Raw genomic sequence first — 16386 nt, 5'->3', positions numbered from 1 at the left:
ATTCTTTTACATATTGACAAAACAGAAATGACAAAAAGGTGTACATTATCAAAATGGCAACCTCCACATTGGTGTGCCACGAGGTGTGGGAGAGTGAAATTCTCCACCAACCACATATGCATTCCAGGGCAGAAAAAAGAGTGAGCCAGAAAGAAGGTCGATCTCAGTGAAGTGAGCTCCACGTCGGCCAGCACCTGGAGATCGTCTGAGAAAGTGTGTGTGATACTGTCCCTGCTTTGTCCTCTCACTTATCGTGATCTTAATCGACTAAAGTAAGCCAGCAATGCATGTGTACATTGGCACCTGATCCGGAGCTAATCAGGTTTCTGCTATGGTGCACTTGAAAGTTTTTTTCCACGAATCTTCCACAAAAGAAATAGAAATACTTTACTTGACACATGTTGGCATTTCTTTCTTTACATATGGGGAGTGGCAACATGATGTTCACATCGCAAAAATTGGACTTCTAGTAAACATCCAGGGATACATTTCTAGCACATCTTAGTACCACATTTTCATGATCACCCATCCTTATTATTCAAATTTCAGATGTTATCTTAAATTTTCAAAGCTTGAAGTGCAAATAGATAAATTTTTAACAACAGCACATCATTCACTCGGGAATTACCAAATTAGGAGAAATGGAGAGTTGATCACAATTCCTGTTGCTTTAGCTTTCTGCATCTGTGGTGGTTGATGGCTTATTGGCTCCAACGAGGCTTAAAGGGAGGATCACAGAGGTTTGGATGGCAGAAGATGTGTTTTAGGGTGCCTAGTGTTTCGACATCATGATGTATGTTGAAAGATACGGTAAAAAAGAGAGAGGGATGTCCACCAACTTCACCGGTTTCATAGTCAGTGCCTATAGCAACTTTGGAGTGGACCAAACATATTATCAATCCGGTCATGAAACATCTAGGTTTACACCAACTTCACCGATTTCATAGTCGGCGCCTATAGCAACTGTGGAGTGGACCAAATATATTATCAATCCGGTCTATGAAACACCACATGTTTACACTAAGTCAAAACTTTGAACCGATTTTTCGAGAATATATAGGAGAGCTACATTATTTTTTTATACAATATTAGATAGATTGAATTGTTACATTAGAACGCGGATCATATTGAAAACAAAAACGAATGGGCAATAAGGTAGCAAGGTCCAGCTGATTTAGCCCCAACTTGATGCTAGAGTGGTCTCTCCTCCTCGATGTGGCTTGCGACCTACGTTGTCCTTGATTCGACCTGGTTGAACATACAGGCGTTCTGCTCCTTCCAAATTAGTCATGTGACCGATCTGTTCCTCAGTTCCTCTGCACTGCTCTTTGTCGAGGCTAGCGTCCAGGTGCAACCACCAATAAAAGAAAATAACCATCAACATCTAAAGTTATACAGAATATAGACGAACAACACAAGATTGACATTATTTGATTCATTATGAAAAACACTTTCGTAATATATATATAGCTATTTCGATTCAAGCTGATATCTGTGTAGATGTTTATAGCCAAAGTGTCATCTTAGAGCCCTTGTCAATCTAATGGGCCTATTTTTTCATTACAGGAAGCATCAAACTTAATTTCTCAAATCTCAAATACAGTAAAGATTGCAACTAAATATGATGGAACCACAATAATGCAAACTTTCTCAAATACGGTGCCACATTTCTTATCTTAAGGCAATAGAATGAAGCTCATGGAGAAGTTTGAAAATTCGTCGATTTTAGATGGTGTAAACGGGCTCCAGCTGATTATCATTTCTGGGCCTCTATTTGTTAAATTTCGAGATTTGCCCATATTTTTCATGGAGAGACTAAATTTGTCCGTGCCATCCTCACAAGACACTGTTGTTAGTTGTTACTAAGATTTGAGGTTTCTTTTAAGAAACAGAGCTAACTGCGAAGGATTCTTCAAAGCAGGACGCCATTGCCCGTTTTGGCCCGCACATGCACAATTGGGAAACTGTTTGGAATGGTCCAGGAGACGTCAATCAACAGAATGCTCCAAGTTTGTGGAAAAAGCGACCGCATGTCACCGGATATCATCATAATAAGTTCTAATATTTTCAATCAGGAAGTGACAGTTTCAGAATACCATTTCAGGCCAGTGTGCCTTCTTGGGAAAACCCATCGATTATTCTGAACCTGCACACGTAAACTTCGCTAGATGATGCTGGCTAGTGGATTCTGATTCATGGGCGCAACCTCTAGAATGCAACGGAGCAGCTGAAGAAACCAAGGCCATGTTCACCAGCAAATAGGGATCCCCAGACGTCGACAGCATCGCTCGATCAGACAACCATAAGTCGAGCACTCCAAAGTTGGAACATTTATGTTTTCACAAGAAATCCCCGAATGAACATATAAGTAGCTATGGAACATTTATGTTCGGATACCAGCCCACAGATCCTGAAAAAAAGGGGTCAATTTCTAAGCTTTTCCTGCCAATGGTGTGGTTTTCGCTCAGAAGGGCTCGCTCCTCTGCCCGTCTTGTGGAGAAGCCACCATCGCCACGCAAGGGGGGCCATCTCCATCCTCCTGAGCAATGGAACCCCTTTCTTTTGTTTTCCCGAAGAAAAGCTAGGAGGAGAGGCCAGGTTCCGGTCACTTGTGTTGGCAGCGGTGGATTCCACTTCGGCCGTAGAAACGTAGCCCCAGAGGAGACCGTCGTCGTCCCATTCATAGCTTTTCGCGTTGGTTTAATCGCGCCGAGTGCGCGATGCGTAATAGTGGAGTGGTGGAGAGAGGAGAAAGGAGGCGGTGGCGTGTCTGCTGCCTTCGTCGCCCGTCGGCTTGCATTGGCTCGTCGGAGCCGGCCGGTCGCTATAAGTACGTGACCCGCAGCAGGAGGCGAGCGGGGCGTCAGTGTCAGGCGTACTGTCAGTGAGTCTTGTCTCTCGCCGGGCGGCGCGGCGCGACGGCCATGTCGGAGAAGGAGTCGTCCGCGAAGGTGGCGCTGAGCCGGCCGTGCGTCCTGGTCTTAGGTAGTGCGAGCTCTCCTTTTCCCACAGGTTCTTGGAGCAATGCAATTGGTGATGATGAGCCGACGCTGACGAGGCGTGCGTGCGTCCGGTTGTGGTGTGGCAGTGATGGCCGGCGTGGAGAGGTTCGCGAACAAGGGGGTGGGGTCGAACCTGGTGACGTACCTCACCGGCGTCGTGGGGATGAGCACGGCGGCGGCGGCCAAGAGCGTCGTCACCTGGACCGGGGTCAGCTTCATGCTGCCGCTGCTCAGCTCCATCCTGACCGACTCCTACTGGGACCGCTACTCGACCCTCGCCGCCTCCTCCTTGCTCTACGTCCTGGTGAGTCCACCGTGCCCTGCTCATCTCCTCTGCCATATTTGATGCCGGCCGGCGAAGCCTCGGACTCAGAGGCTCCGGTTCTTGGTGTGTTCCAGTGTTGTTTGTTGTTTGGTATCTAACGACATAGTTGGCTTATTCTAGTACTACCAATATGAGCTAAACTCGATTTCTGAACCTTGTCATTCTGGAACTAATATGAGCAAATTCCTTAGTCTGAAGAGACCCTAAGCCTTGTAATTGTAGTCAGGCATGGCAACATACATGCTAGGAGGACAAAGCGAAGTGTACACACGTCAAAATTTTAAGCTATTGCAGAAAATACAGATATTTGGTGTAGTTTCAGATGATGCAGGACAGAGACAGCAGAGTGTAAAGAACAGTTCAGAGGCAACAAAATGACACTCTCAATAAACAGCCAGGCATTTCACTATCTCATCACTTAAAAATGGAGAACACAGTTCAAAAAACCAAATTCAGTACATGACAATATTGACATTGCTGTCAACTAAGTGGATTTTTTTATTCAAAATATAAGAGCTGAATAGAGGAGCCAGAGAGGCTAGAGTAGCCCCCCTGCGTCATTGGACGCTAGGCACTGGGGTTGCCCCCGGCCGGACCGCACTCCACTCTAGTGAAAGCGCGTCCGACGGGATTCAAACCCGAGTTGCTTACTCCAAAGACCCCCTCCCGCTCTGAATGAGATGATGATATTGACTTTTGTTGGTATTACATCTAAAATCACTTCAGAGACAGGTGCTATTGATTGCAATTTGCAAACACAGATACTTGGTGTAGTTTCTGATGATTCAGGACAGAGACAACAGAGTGCTACAAATAACAGTCTGGTAGCAACAGAATGACATACCAACAAAGGCACAGCCATTGTCACTGTTTCATGGCTTCAAATGGCCAAGAAAACAAATTCAGTATATGTCAACATTATCATTGTTGTGCTTACCTTGCAAATTAAAAACATTATCACGAACTAAGTGCCTTTTTTCGTTCAAAAAAATAGCTTAAGTACTAATAGATTACCAGCTACTTTCCACTGATGCTGCTCCTTACAGGGGATGGTCTCTCTCACCGTATGGGCACTGCTACGCCCACGGATGCCACGCCCTACGTTGTTCATCCCGCTGTACCTGATGGCCTTCGGGCAAGGTGGCTACCAACCCACACTGCAAGCCTTCGGAGCCGACCAGCTCGGCATCGGGGACGACGACGCCGAGCCGGGCTTGACGGCGGAGGAGAAGGGCAAGGTGAAGAGCTTGTTCTTCCAGTGGTGGTACTTCGGCATATGCAGCGGCAGCCTGCTGGGGAACTCCACCATGTCCTACGTCCAGGACAACTTCGGCTGGGTGCTCGGCTTCGCCATCCCCAGCGGGGTCATGGCCCTGTCCGTCGCGGCCTTCTTCTGCTGCACGCCTCTCTACAGGGAGACGCAGCCCAAGGGCGCCAGCAGCAAGCCGTCGTCTCCGAGTGGCATCTGCAAGGTCCTCAAGTCGATTCTCGCAGGTCGAAAGATCAGCCTGCAGTCCCAAGACGACAATGGCGATACCATGTCTGAGCTAGAGTATGTGATCGTTTAATCTTGTGGTCATAGGAAATGGAGTATTTCTCGCAGCAATACGGAACAAGTAATCGTGCATGCAACTTCTGGAATGCTGCAGGTTGCAGGAGAAGCCACTGAAAGCTGAACCAGCCGATGCAAAGGGGGCCCCGGACGAGGCCGCGCCCAGCGTGGCCAAGGTCATCCTCGGCCTCCTGCCAATCTGGGCCATCCTGCTCATCTTCGCGGTGATCTTCCAGCAGCCGATGACGTTCTTCACGAAGCAGGGCATGCTAATGGACCACACGGTCGGCCGCGGCGCCTTCGTGATCCCGCCGGCGATGCTCCAGAGCTCGATCACCGTCTCCATCATCCTGCTCGTGCCCATGTACGACCGGGTGATCATCCCGCTGATCAACGCCGTCACCCGGGGCAGCGACGGCATCACCGTGCTCCAGCGGATCGGCGTCGGCATGGTCCTCTCCGTCGTTGCCATGGTCATCGCCGCGCTCGTCGAGTCGTGGCGCCTCCGCGTGTCCGCGGCCTCCGAGGGGGCCGCCCGGCTGAAGATCTTCTGGCTGCTGCCGCAGTACGTCCTGCTGGGCGTCTCGGACGTGTTCACGGTGGTAGGGATGCAGGAGTTCTTCTACACGCAGGTGCCGGCGTCCATGAAGACGATCAGCATCGGGCTCTACCTCAGCGTCTTCGGCGTCGGGGGATTCCTCGGCGCGCTCCTGATCACCGTGCTCGAGGTGGCCACGGCGAGGCCCGGCAACTCCAAGGGGTGGTTCTCCGACGACCCCCGGGAGGCGCACCTCGATAACTACTACTGGTTCCTGGCTCTGCTGTGCTTCATCAGCTTTGTAATCTTCACACACTTGTGCAAGTTCTACAGCGGCAAAAATGCATCAGGGAAGTAGGATCGATCTGGTGGAGTGGGAGCTACTACTAGAGCGATGTGCTGTTCGATCTTGCTGTTTCTTCCACGGTGGTCTCAGGGGTAGTTCAGATAACCAGGTGTGCTCTGTTTTCAGACTTCAGAGTGAGTTGTGTAGTTCGGAACTTCTCCGTCCGTTCCGATCCATTTTAAATTATACGTCGTTTTAACAAATCTAGATATATAGTTTTTACTATGCATCTAGATAAACACTGAAAAGTTCCGAACAAATCTAGATATATAGCAAAAATTATTTATGTAGATTTGATAAAATGACCTACAATTTGGAGTGCCGGAGCATTATGTACTTCTGTTGTGTGAGGGTGATACACTTGTATATAGGCAAAGTCTACTTACCATATTCGGAGCAAAATATGCTGAATATGTACTCTTTTTCTCATTTTAAAGAAGGAATACTCATACAGAATATACACGTCTCATGTGAATCACATGGTAATAGTTGCAACGCATAAAGCAGCAAAATTTAATGTGAAATGCTTTAGGCCCTTTTCCTTTTTATTTTGTTATATACGTGATTGAATTGGAAATGAATTTGGCAGAAAGCACTGCGGTCCCTACAGGGAAACTATCGTTTCCGAACATGGCTTAACAAACTTTCTGAAAACGAGGCCTCTCGGAAATATGGATTATGGAATTCAATTAACAGCAAGTTTCCCAACGAAGCGTTTGGAAACGCAAGCAGTTGTTCAAGTGATTCGGGTGTGCTAAAAAATAATTTGTGGGGAGTTCAAGGGAGAATTTGCACTTTTATTTCTTTTTGGGCAAAACCCTCCGAAAGGTTTTATCAGATGATTGCCTAGGTGATTCCCGCTAGGCATAGTTTCAAAGTAGTTGCCCTTGCAGCATCTTGTACATGCTGCACGCACCTCTTCTGTTTGCAAGAGGTTGGATTTGCAAGGGAAATGCCGAAGTAACTGGCCGGTACTACTTCCGTTCCAAAAAAGATGCAACTACGAGAAGTTAAATAATTTTAAATTTAACTAAATTTATATAAAACAGTATTAATATTTATATTATAAAATAAATATCATTAGATTAATTATACTAAATCTATTTAGAGATATAAATGTTAGTATTTTTTGTAAATTTTATCACGTCAATTTCTGTCGTCTTAAACTGAACAAAGTCGTCATGGTCGAAGCTTCAAACGCCTAACCCATCAGAGCAGCAAATTAAGACCTCGAATTACACAACCAGCACTAACCAGAAGCCCAAGACAAACAATCAAACACGAATAAAGGAAATAAAAATCATTCTATATACATCGAAAACGCCAACACGACCAAATCCGGTAACCAGCAGACGCCGGAGCGACGAACTGCACAAGACAACCGCAACAGCGGCGAGATCACCGCGAAACCATAACCTATGCACACACACCTATAAACAAGCAGCAGCAGCCTATAAAAATCTTCTCCAACATGCTGCCGTTGGAGAACGCTGCAACCAACGCAGGGAGGGATCAACCGGAGACAGCATGTCGACGCCGGACCACGGTGATCTGATCAGGCCGTCATGTCAGTACCCCGCGACCTCGGACCCCTGCTGCTTCTTGCCGCCGCCGGCGCCGGTGCTCTTCTTCTGGCACTTGTCCTTGATCCACTGGAACCCGTGCGCCGTGCCCTCCTTCACCTTCCTGAGCCCGGTCGCCGCGGCCGCCTTGGTCTTCTCCCCCACGCCGGCGCCGGCGCCGGCCTTCCCCGCGCGGCCGTGGTCGCGCGGCGCCCTCGGGCTCGGGTCGCCGCCGTTGTCCCACTGGTCCGCCCACGACGTCCCGAACGAGTTGCTCCTCTGCATGCCTGCTGCTGCCCACCCAAGAAACAGAGGAGCACGAGCACGAGCCGCGCGGCGCGAGACAAACAAAACTCTGCCGCCTCGGGAACCAAGGAACGGGCGGTGGATTTCTGCTCTCGCGGTCTCCGGCTCCGGCTCGGGGGAGCGATTTATAGCGGGGAGCGCGCGTCGCCGTCGTCGACAGCTCGGGGGGAGGAAATCCAGAGGCGGCGGGCCGCGGGCATTGCGGGTGTGGTGGCCTCACGCATGATGCGAACGCGACGCCGCGTTCTAGAAGCGTGTCGGTCCACCGAGACTTTGGAGCTGGCGGTGACGGGACGGATCGGACGCGCTGACCGCGCAGCGGCTGCGGCGCTCGCCGGGGAAACGAAGAAGCTTCCGGCCGCGGTGGCGCCGACGCGTGGGGCCCGGGGGTGACGGCGGCCCGCGTGTCAGGGACCTCGGGAGGGGAGCAGTTGGCAGCTGGCCCCGGGGGGCGCAGCTTTCGGTACACGGGAGCAGATGGCAACGGGACGGGAAGAGAAGAACGGAACGGGGTCTCGTGGTCATGGTCTCATGGATGAAGCCGGAAGTCTCTCCTCCCGTTCGGCACATTTTTTTTAGCTCGTTTGTGAATGGAAAGGACGAAGAGATCCGATTCGACGACGCCAGCGGACGGTGGACGGTGGCCGTCCGGCAATGGACGGAATCGAAAGGTCGAATAAGCGAGGGGTGCAGGCCGCCGAAAGCACATGGCGCCATCAGTGGCGGACGCAGGAATAAAAATGAGGGGCGGTAGTGGACAAAAATTAAGATCATTTAAAATGGTATATACAGTGGTAAATAATGGAAAAACATAATATACCTATGTTTCACTAAGTTGCTATCATTAAGTAGTAGTAATACGAGTAGTGGGGGAGCTGGAAAGTCGTGCGATCGTGGCTGAATACGGATCGAATACGCTTATACGCGGCTGGCCGCTAGGCTGATCGTGGCTAGTGCCTTTTGGGGCTTGGCCTGTGGGCTGTGGTCCAACAAGCAATAATAAAATTTTTATAACCCAGCAAACAAAGCAGCAGGAGCTGTACCAGTCTCCAAGGCAAATACACGTTCCAGCGGAAGGTGGTGCCACGGGAGGTACCCGTGGACTTTCCGCGCTTACGGGGTGCGCTCGCCCCGGCTGCCCCCTGCTGCGTCCGCCCATGGGCGCCATGGCGGTCGGTCGACGCAGTCTCTCCTGTCCTGTGCGTAACCAGGAAGGTGGACAGACAAAATGACCATCCTGATTTCTGAAGGGTGCGAGGCTCGTACTCTGTAGGTGAACGTGCCACGTCCCGCTCGGAAAAGGGTTTTTAGGACAAGCGTAAAAGAAATAGGAAATGATCTCACTCCATTTTCCGCTGGTGCTACGTGCTACTACTGCTGTACGCCTGTACCATCGGGATATAACCTGTACTAATTAACAAGGCATTAGGTCGTAATTTTGGCTTATACATGGTCTAAAGATGGTGTGGGGGCCCAGCCCAGGCCTGCGTGAGAACGAATTGGGCTGGGTTGGGCTAGGCTATCAAGTTTTTTTTTCTCCCAACAAGCTAGAGAATCTGGATTACCAAAGCCACAAAACTACAGTAATGTTTTCCTCGGACATGCAGGAAAGTTGTGCATCATTATATTAACAAGAAAAAAAAAAGTCTAGGATCTTACCCATTTGGATGATGCTAATTAGACAATGGCTTGCCACACGCTATTAAGGTCTCTGGCGGCCTGCCCCGCCATACACCACAGTTTAGCCTCACTTCTAATCTCTTGCAAGACAATGCTGAAATAAATCAGACGAGACACCCTCAGATACACAACCATTCCTATGCCTCCTTGTCCATTATGCCACCAACACGATCAACAAGTTAGAGCCCTGGTGGCTATTGCTACTGCTTAATTAGGGGCTTGCTGCAAAGCTTGGCACCACCACAAAGGTGAAGCCATCATCTGGAGTAAGCGTTGCAATGATGAATGGACACTTCTTTGTGAACGCCACCACGAATGATAGCAATGGCAAATGAGAACGAGACACTTGTTTGCGCACGCACGTGAAGTAAGTGTTGCACATTCTCTCCTGCTTGCTTTGGCCACATGGTGGGCAGTGCCTCAAGGTGGTTTAACACATTGCAGACAAAAGTAGTCCTGCCTGGCGGCACCTGCACTCGTCACTCATCAGGTTCTTCTAAATCCTGGCTTAAAGGAAAGGATCGGAGCTCGTCGGGCGTTGCTGAATGCACGGTGCCTGCAGTGTGCCGGCGGCAATAGGACCAGCATGGCACGAGCCGTCTCGCTCGAGACGCTCCCCAGAAAAGATCGAATCGCACAAGAAACACGGGCTGCAAATGGACGACGCGTTGTCCCACACTTCCGGACCCATTCTGCGCTGACCTCACCAACCCCCATAAGCTCAAGCATCAACAAAAGTGCCCCATCTCACATGATTTTTTTTTTATCTCAATAGGGTTGGATGCTACTAATCCATGTGTCTGTCTACCATGTAACAAGTAGCAAATTACAAATGTGTATCTACTGATCTACACAAGAATTACCCCCCAGACAAACAAATTGCTAGTCTACCATCCAAATCAGCTGAAGGTCAAAAGTAAACGAGCAGAGTAGAATGAATGGTCAACGGCGACAGGAAAAATCTGCCGCTCACTACAACGCTACCGCGAGCCCGGCGGCCACGGCCACGACGGCGACCAGCGCGCTCCACGGCCGGGAGAGCGCGCCGGCGCCGCTGTCCATGTCCCGGCTGCTCGTGGCCGGCGGCGTGACGCCCTTGAAGTTTGGGTTGCCCCCGTACAGGCTCTGGATGCCCACGACGTCGTCCGAGGCGAGGTCCACCTTCCTGGTGCGCGACGTGATGGTCGGGAACATGATGGAGCCGGGCTCCGACGAGTGGCCCAGCCCGAGGAGGTGCCCGATCTCGTGCACGGCCACGGACTCGAGGTCCACGGCCACGGCGGAGGACGCCCGCGACACGTCGCCGGTGGCCACCCACGACTCGGCAGCGTCCAGGTGGAACCGCCCGTCCGTCGGCGAGAAGGCGTGCGCCAGCGTGCCCAGGGGCCCGTCGAACGCCTCGCCGTCGCCGTGGTCCCCCGCGTGGAACCCGATGGTGATGTCGGCGTCCTCCGCCGACGCGGCCTCCGTGAAGTTGAGCGTCGTGGCCGCCGCCCACCGCGCGAAGGCGCGCGCGAACACCTGGCTCAGCGTCGCGCGGTCGATGGGCGTCGCGGCGGTCTGCGCGATGGCGTACCGGAGGCTCCTCTTGGAGCGCGGCCACCGCGGGGCCCCCGGGAAGTGGGAGTAGAGGTTCCGGCCGTGGGCGTGCGACGCGGCGCCGGCGCCCATGCTGGAGGTGCCGTTGATGACGTCCGCCACGCCGCACCGCGGCGCCATCATCTGGGCCACCGTCGGCGCGTCCATCGCGCCGGTGATGTTGAGGCCGAAGTTGCGCTGGTACACCTTGATGGCCTCCTCCAGGTCGGCGTCGAACATGTCGTTGAACCCCGGCGACTCGGGAAGGTAGCCGAAGTGGGAGAGGTAGTCCTTGAGCTTGGCGAGGCCCTGCTGCTCCTCGCCGAAGTGGCAGCCGGTGAGGTTCTTGAAGGCCGACCACGGGTTGGGGATCTTGGACGCGATGTCCGCGAAGCCGGATGGCAGGTCCACCGCCGAAGAGACTGGCGCCACGACGAGCGCGGCCACCGCCATGGCGGCGAGCAGGACGAGGAGAGGGGAGGTGGCGCTGGCCATTGTCGTCGTCCTCGTCCGGGGAGAAAGGAATTGGAGGTACGAGTGAGAATGGATGAGGCGGCACAGCTCGCCGACGTTTAATTTGAAGGGTTGCAGGTCCAACGACGACTACTTGGTCAGCCGGCAAGGGACGGCTAGGACAAGAAAAGCCGTCCTTGTAGCTTGATTATTGGCAAGTTTGGTTTGGTCAAGCTGGGGAACAAGTCCCGTGTTTGTTGTGTGTTGGTGACTTGTTCCTGAGAAGGTCGATGTGAAGAAGCTTCACAGTTCTTGCTCCGCTTTGGTTAGAATAGTATAGCGTCGGCTTTGGCAAGGTGGTACTCGGTACAGGGCTGCAGGCAGGCAAGGAAGGATGGATGTTTAGGAGAGGGCAATGATAGTACCCATGTGCTGATGTGCACGAGCTGCCGCAATTAGCGTTTGATAGTGTTATCTGTAGGTGACAGATAAATTCCTTGGCCCTAGTCCAACTAGAAATAAACCAGAAAGGGTCATTAAAATATGGACAAGGGGAACGAATCCATGATGGCATAGAACAACTAGGAGCTGCAGCATTTGATGACTACGGCACCGTGTCTAGGTCCAACAACTACCATTAGTATACCACAACAAGCACTACTTATTCAAGAATTACCCAATTCTGTTTTTTATAGCAGAAACTGTCCACGAGAAACAAGTCATGAAAGGAATTGAGTTTTGATGCAATTGGCACCTCGATATATTGCGCTACTTGAAAATCTCCAGTTCTGACATTTTAATGAAAACCAATGAACTTTTCAGACTCAGTTAATCGAGCTCAGTTGCTGAATCCTGTTAGAAACTACTCCCTCCGTTTAAATATACGAAGAGTAGGACAAGGTAAGTCACTTATCCAAAACCGCAGACGGAGGATATGATTCCAAGGTAGCACAATTACACTGTCATGCTTCTAACAAAGACATCTTCCAGTTGATGACCTCTGAAATAGATCAGCTGTGATTTTCAGATGGTCTACAGTCTGCACCAACAATAACACGCTTCTTTTTTTTTTGAACAAAACAATAACACCCGTCTCATAATGGCATTTTGGAAGGAGTACCTGGATGTAACCAATGGAAAGTTTCAGCTTCAGCGATTAGAAAATTTCCAAAACAAGATGCTTTTCATGATGGCACATGGGAAATACCAGGAAGACGCGGGTATTTTCTTGGAGTAGCTCGTTCTTTAAAGTATATAACAGCTGTCCGCTGACCATGAGGTCCCATTGATTCAACTGACAACAGAAAGAGGCTTAGCATGTTACCAGGAATTCTATGTTTCTCACAACCTGAAAGGCTGGATGCGCAAGACATAGCAGCAAAGTAATTATATTCATGAGAATTAGAAAGGAATCAGGTCAACAACTGTTTGCTGAAATGGCAATAGGTATTAAAAATATGCAAAACAGAAATAAGACTACAATACATCAGTATTATCTAATTCAGAGAAACTTTACCAAGGGAGAGCCGCCATTTAGTATGAAAAGGAACAAGCTCTCACTTCTACAGTTTAGGTTAAGAGAGAATAAATGTGCTTATATGCAGAGTACAAAATAATTAGTGCAATGTCTTCTATAAGCATCAAAGCAGGAGAGGAATATTGTACCACTACACAATTCGAGCATTGAAGCACCCAATTTCTGCACAGCACTTTTAGCATTTTTTATTTCTTCCTGTCAAGAAAATGTGAAACTAGATTAAACAAATGCATGCAACTAGAGCAAGTCATCAATACATACTCATAGAAACTATGTTCTTATGTTCCATGGAACATACACTGGTATCAGACAGCAAATAAAATAGGCAAATTCAAGGCTTACATGGGGATCATGCCCTTTTGCGGCTATGAACAAACCACCAACACGAACCAATGGAAGGCAGTATTCCGCTGCAAAAAAGAAATCTAGATAAATTTGCCATAACAGGTCTTTTAACAGGAATTCAAATATTACATACCCAGAACTTTTAGTTCTGCGACGGCTCTTGCAGCTGCTATATCATATGCTTCTCTGTAATCAAGACTTTGGCCAACATTCTGTCCTATAAAGCCATGCAAGTAAAATGGTCATAAGTAACACGGATAGAAATTTCTATACACTTGGTAATGTAGATCCTAGAAAGCAACTCAAGCTTACATTGGCTAGTTTCATGGTAAATATCAGAAATCAAATCTGTTAAAAGATTCTCTCTCTTTACCCAGAAATACGCAAAAACGTTTCTCCCCAAGGTGTTGTGGTCACCTTGGTAAATCAAAGTCACAGAGTTATTAGAAAACTAACTAGAGTAGAGAAACAAAAGGCAACTATTTCCTTGAAACAATCGCAATTCTGCCTATACAGTATGTGATGAATTCATAATATACAACAATCCCTGGAGCTTAAAGCCAACCTACCTCCGCCCGGTCACACACCACATCAACATTTGACAACCCCATGGCCTCAACGGCATGCTCCAAGAACGTGCATCGCTTCTTCATCGACTCCAGTAGTGTAAATCTCCAGCCTGAAACAAACGGAACAAATCCACATTGCAGCAGCCAGTGAAACACAAGGGACAAGGTTTTCTCAGCGCCACCACTTATTATCTACTATGAGAGGGAGGTGCTTACTTGGCCTCGCAACGGCGAGGATAAGGCCCGGCAGCCCGGCCCCTGAACCTACGTCGATAAGTCTGACGCCGTCGGTGTCGCCGCCGCCGGTGGTGGAACGGGCGCGGTACGCACGCTCCAGCGGGGGCAGCACGGCGAGGGAGTCCGCCACGTGGCGCGTCATGACCTCGGCCTCGTCGGTGACGGCGGTGAGGTTCATCCTCTGCACAGACTCGAGAGCGTGAGAGACGCACAAGGCACGGGGCCGCGCCTCGCGGTGGCAAACGTTTCGTGCCTAGGGATTCGGCCAGTAGCAGCGGAGCTCGGGGGCTCGGGACGGACCTGGTTCCAGTCGAGGAGAGCTTCCACGTAGACGGCGACCTGGCGCTGCTGCGGCGGCGAGAGGGAGGAGATGCTGGTGGCGGCAGCGGCGGCGGAGGCGACGGTCCTGGTGGAGCGGAGGTTGAGGAGGGGGTGTCGGGGCAGGCAGCGCCGGCGGAGTAGGATGCCAGGGAGGAGGAAGCCTCGGCCGGCGGCGGTGCTGCAGCAGCAGAGCGACATTTCTCTCTCGCGCGCGCGGCGGCGGCGGATTCGCGCGCCTCAGGTGCGGGCTTCGGATGGGGTTTGTGCCGTGGTTTACGTGTTTTAGCTGGGAAAACGTATTCCTGGGAGACGTATCTCGTCGCTCGGTCCCCGCGGGGCCGTGGTGGCGCCGATGTCGGATCATAACACTCGTCCGCCGGGATAATAATATTTTAAAATAAAATAAAATATTTTAAAATAAAATATTGGAGATAATAATATTTTAAAATATTTTTATTTTATTTTATTATGCAATATTATTATTTTCAGCGGATATCTGTCGTATAACAGCTAGTCGCATTAGATACCGCCGCAGTGGCTGTCGAGCGACCCGGCTGACAGCCAGGCCCCACTTGGAAGCGACCCGCGCAAGTCGTCGACCGAGCCGGCCTCCGGTCGCAAGCCGCGACGCCAACTAGCCACCCAACCCAACCAATGAGGCGTGCCACGCCCCCGATGCGATCGCCGATCGCCAACTGATCCAAAGACAAGTGCTCGCCGCCAACCGGGCCGCCCCCAGATCCGCCTCCCCGCAGGAGCAGCAGCGCCCGCCCCGCCCGCGCCGGCAACGACCACGACCACCGGCGCGGCGCGCGGCGAGCACACACCCACCCGCCCCCATGCCGGGCCTCGTCGCCTACTCGGGCGCCGGGCTGGGCCTCCTGGCCCTGGCCGCGCTCGAGTCCCTGCCCCTCCGCGCCCCGCCGCCGCTCCGGCTCCACCTGCGCCGCCTCGCCTCGCCGCTGCACCTCCGGCACCTCCTCGCCGCGGCGCTCTCCGCGCTCTGCCTCCTCTCGGCGCTCGTCTCCGCGCACCACCTCTCCCTCCCCACGCTCGCCGCCTCCGCGCTCTTCCTCCTCTACTCCCTCGCGCCCTTCGCGCCGCTCGCCGCACCGCTGCCCCTCCCGCTCCTCGACCTCCTCCTCGCCGCAGCCTTCGCGCAGGAGCTGCTACTCTTCGCGCACCGCCGCCAGTCCACCGCCGCCGGGATCGAGAACCGGTACTTCGACCTGCTCCTCGTCCCCATCGCGCTCTGCCTCGGCGCCACGCTGCTCGCCGCGCACCGGCCCGGTGAGGCCGCGCCGCGGCTCGCCCGCGCGGCGGGGCTGGCGCTGCAGGGCACCTGGATGGTGCAGATGGGGTTCTCCTTCTTCACCAGCGCCATCGCGCAGGGCTGCGCGCTCCACGCGGCCAGCCGCGCTGACTACACCATCAAGTGCCGCACCCACGAGGACTACCACCGGGCGCGGTCCGTCGCCACGCTGCAGTTCAACGGACACCTTGCGCTCCTTGTGATCGCTGGCGCGGCCACGTACGCGGCCATCCTATCCAGGGCGAACCGGCCGCCGTGCGGGTACAGGATTCTGGGGAAGGAGGTGCAGATGGAGGGGATGCCGATCATGTCGCAGTTCACACTAGATTCGGATGAGGAGAAGGAAGATGAAGGAATTACCACCACAGCGGCACCAGTGGCGAATGGGGTGGAGTCCCATGACGAGATCCCGCTGCACGCTCCTGATTCCAAGTGACCGAGCTGGAATTGGGGTGCTTTTGCTGTAGATTGTTGCAGTGGAGGAGGACATCGACAGAGCTGCAGAACGATGTGCCATAATGTTTGTGTGTTTCTGTACCTCATTTCAATAGAGTCTTCACTTTTTGATGCTTGGTTAATGGTTGTTCACTGTCTATGTGGAAAGATATCTTGCTTAGTTTGATCTTCATACAATAGAGTTAACATCTGTACAATATTGTAATTTGTTGGGTTCAGATAGATCTTTGAGAAATAAAGTTAACCCATGTTCCACTTTCAGAGCAA

General features: G+C 51.7%; 5 protein-coding genes across 7 annotated transcripts; 2 read left to right on the top strand and 3 right to left on the bottom strand.

Annotated features, from left to right (window-relative positions):
* Positions 1 to 2700: 2700 nt before the first annotated feature.
* Positions 2701 to 6221, top strand: LOC112891057 (protein NRT1/ PTR FAMILY 5.8-like). Its single transcript, XM_025957958.1, has 4 exons — positions 2701 to 2985; positions 3089 to 3306; positions 4374 to 4879; positions 4977 to 6221. The coding sequence occupies exons 1-4, from the start codon at positions 2925 to 2927 to the stop codon at positions 5773 to 5775; spliced, it is 1584 nt and encodes a 527-aa protein (XP_025813743.1). The 5' UTR covers positions 2701 to 2924; the 3' UTR covers positions 5776 to 6221.
* Positions 6222 to 6974: 753 nt separating this feature from the next.
* Positions 6975 to 7817, bottom strand: LOC112889552. The gene has a single exon (XM_025956258.1). The coding sequence runs from the start codon at positions 7608 to 7610 to the stop codon at positions 7332 to 7334; it is 279 nt and encodes a 92-aa protein (XP_025812043.1). The 5' UTR covers positions 7611 to 7817; the 3' UTR covers positions 6975 to 7331.
* Positions 7818 to 10039: 2222 nt separating this feature from the next.
* LOC112891082 (metalloendoproteinase 2-MMP-like) lies at positions 10040 to 11870 on the bottom strand. Its single transcript, XM_025957985.1, has one exon. The coding sequence runs from the start codon at positions 11382 to 11384 to the stop codon at positions 10284 to 10286; it is 1101 nt and encodes a 366-aa protein (XP_025813770.1). The 5' UTR covers positions 11385 to 11870; the 3' UTR covers positions 10040 to 10283.
* Positions 11871 to 12078: 208 nt separating this feature from the next.
* Positions 12079 to 14669, bottom strand: LOC112891083 (ribosomal RNA small subunit methyltransferase G). 3 transcript variants are annotated; one of them, XM_025957987.1, is made up of 8 exons: positions 14331 to 14667; positions 14010 to 14211; positions 13794 to 13903; positions 13358 to 13436; positions 13222 to 13289; positions 13008 to 13074; positions 12550 to 12636; positions 12079 to 12462 (listed from the first exon to the last, which is right to left on the bottom strand). In XM_025957987.1, the coding sequence occupies exons 1-8, from the start codon at positions 14547 to 14549 to the stop codon at positions 12437 to 12439; spliced, it is 858 nt and encodes a 285-aa protein (XP_025813772.1). In that variant the 5' UTR covers positions 14550 to 14667; the 3' UTR covers positions 12079 to 12436. The 3 variants fall into 3 exon arrangements, 2 of the variants coding, with proteins under 2 accessions (XP_025813772.1, XP_025813771.1); XR_003228409.1 differs by having other exon boundaries at positions 12401 to 12462; positions 12550 to 12698; positions 14331 to 14669; XM_025957986.1 differs by lacking the exon at positions 13008 to 13074 and having other exon boundaries at positions 14331 to 14669.
* Positions 14670 to 14980: 311 nt separating this feature from the next.
* Positions 14981 to 16386, top strand: LOC112888450. Its single transcript, XM_025954669.1, has one exon. It carries the CDS (start codon positions 15191 to 15193, stop codon positions 16097 to 16099), a length of 909 nt encoding a protein of 302 aa, XP_025810454.1. The 5' UTR covers positions 14981 to 15190; the 3' UTR covers positions 16100 to 16386.

Source organism: Panicum hallii, chromosome 4 (assembly GCF_002211085.1).
Source record: "Panicum hallii strain FIL2 chromosome 4, PHallii_v3.1, whole genome shotgun sequence".
Classification (NCBI taxonomy): Eukaryota; Viridiplantae; Streptophyta; class Magnoliopsida; order Poales; family Poaceae; genus Panicum; species Panicum hallii.
The sequence above is the reverse complement of the archived record's forward strand: the minus strand, read 5'-3'. Positions and strand labels throughout refer to the sequence as shown.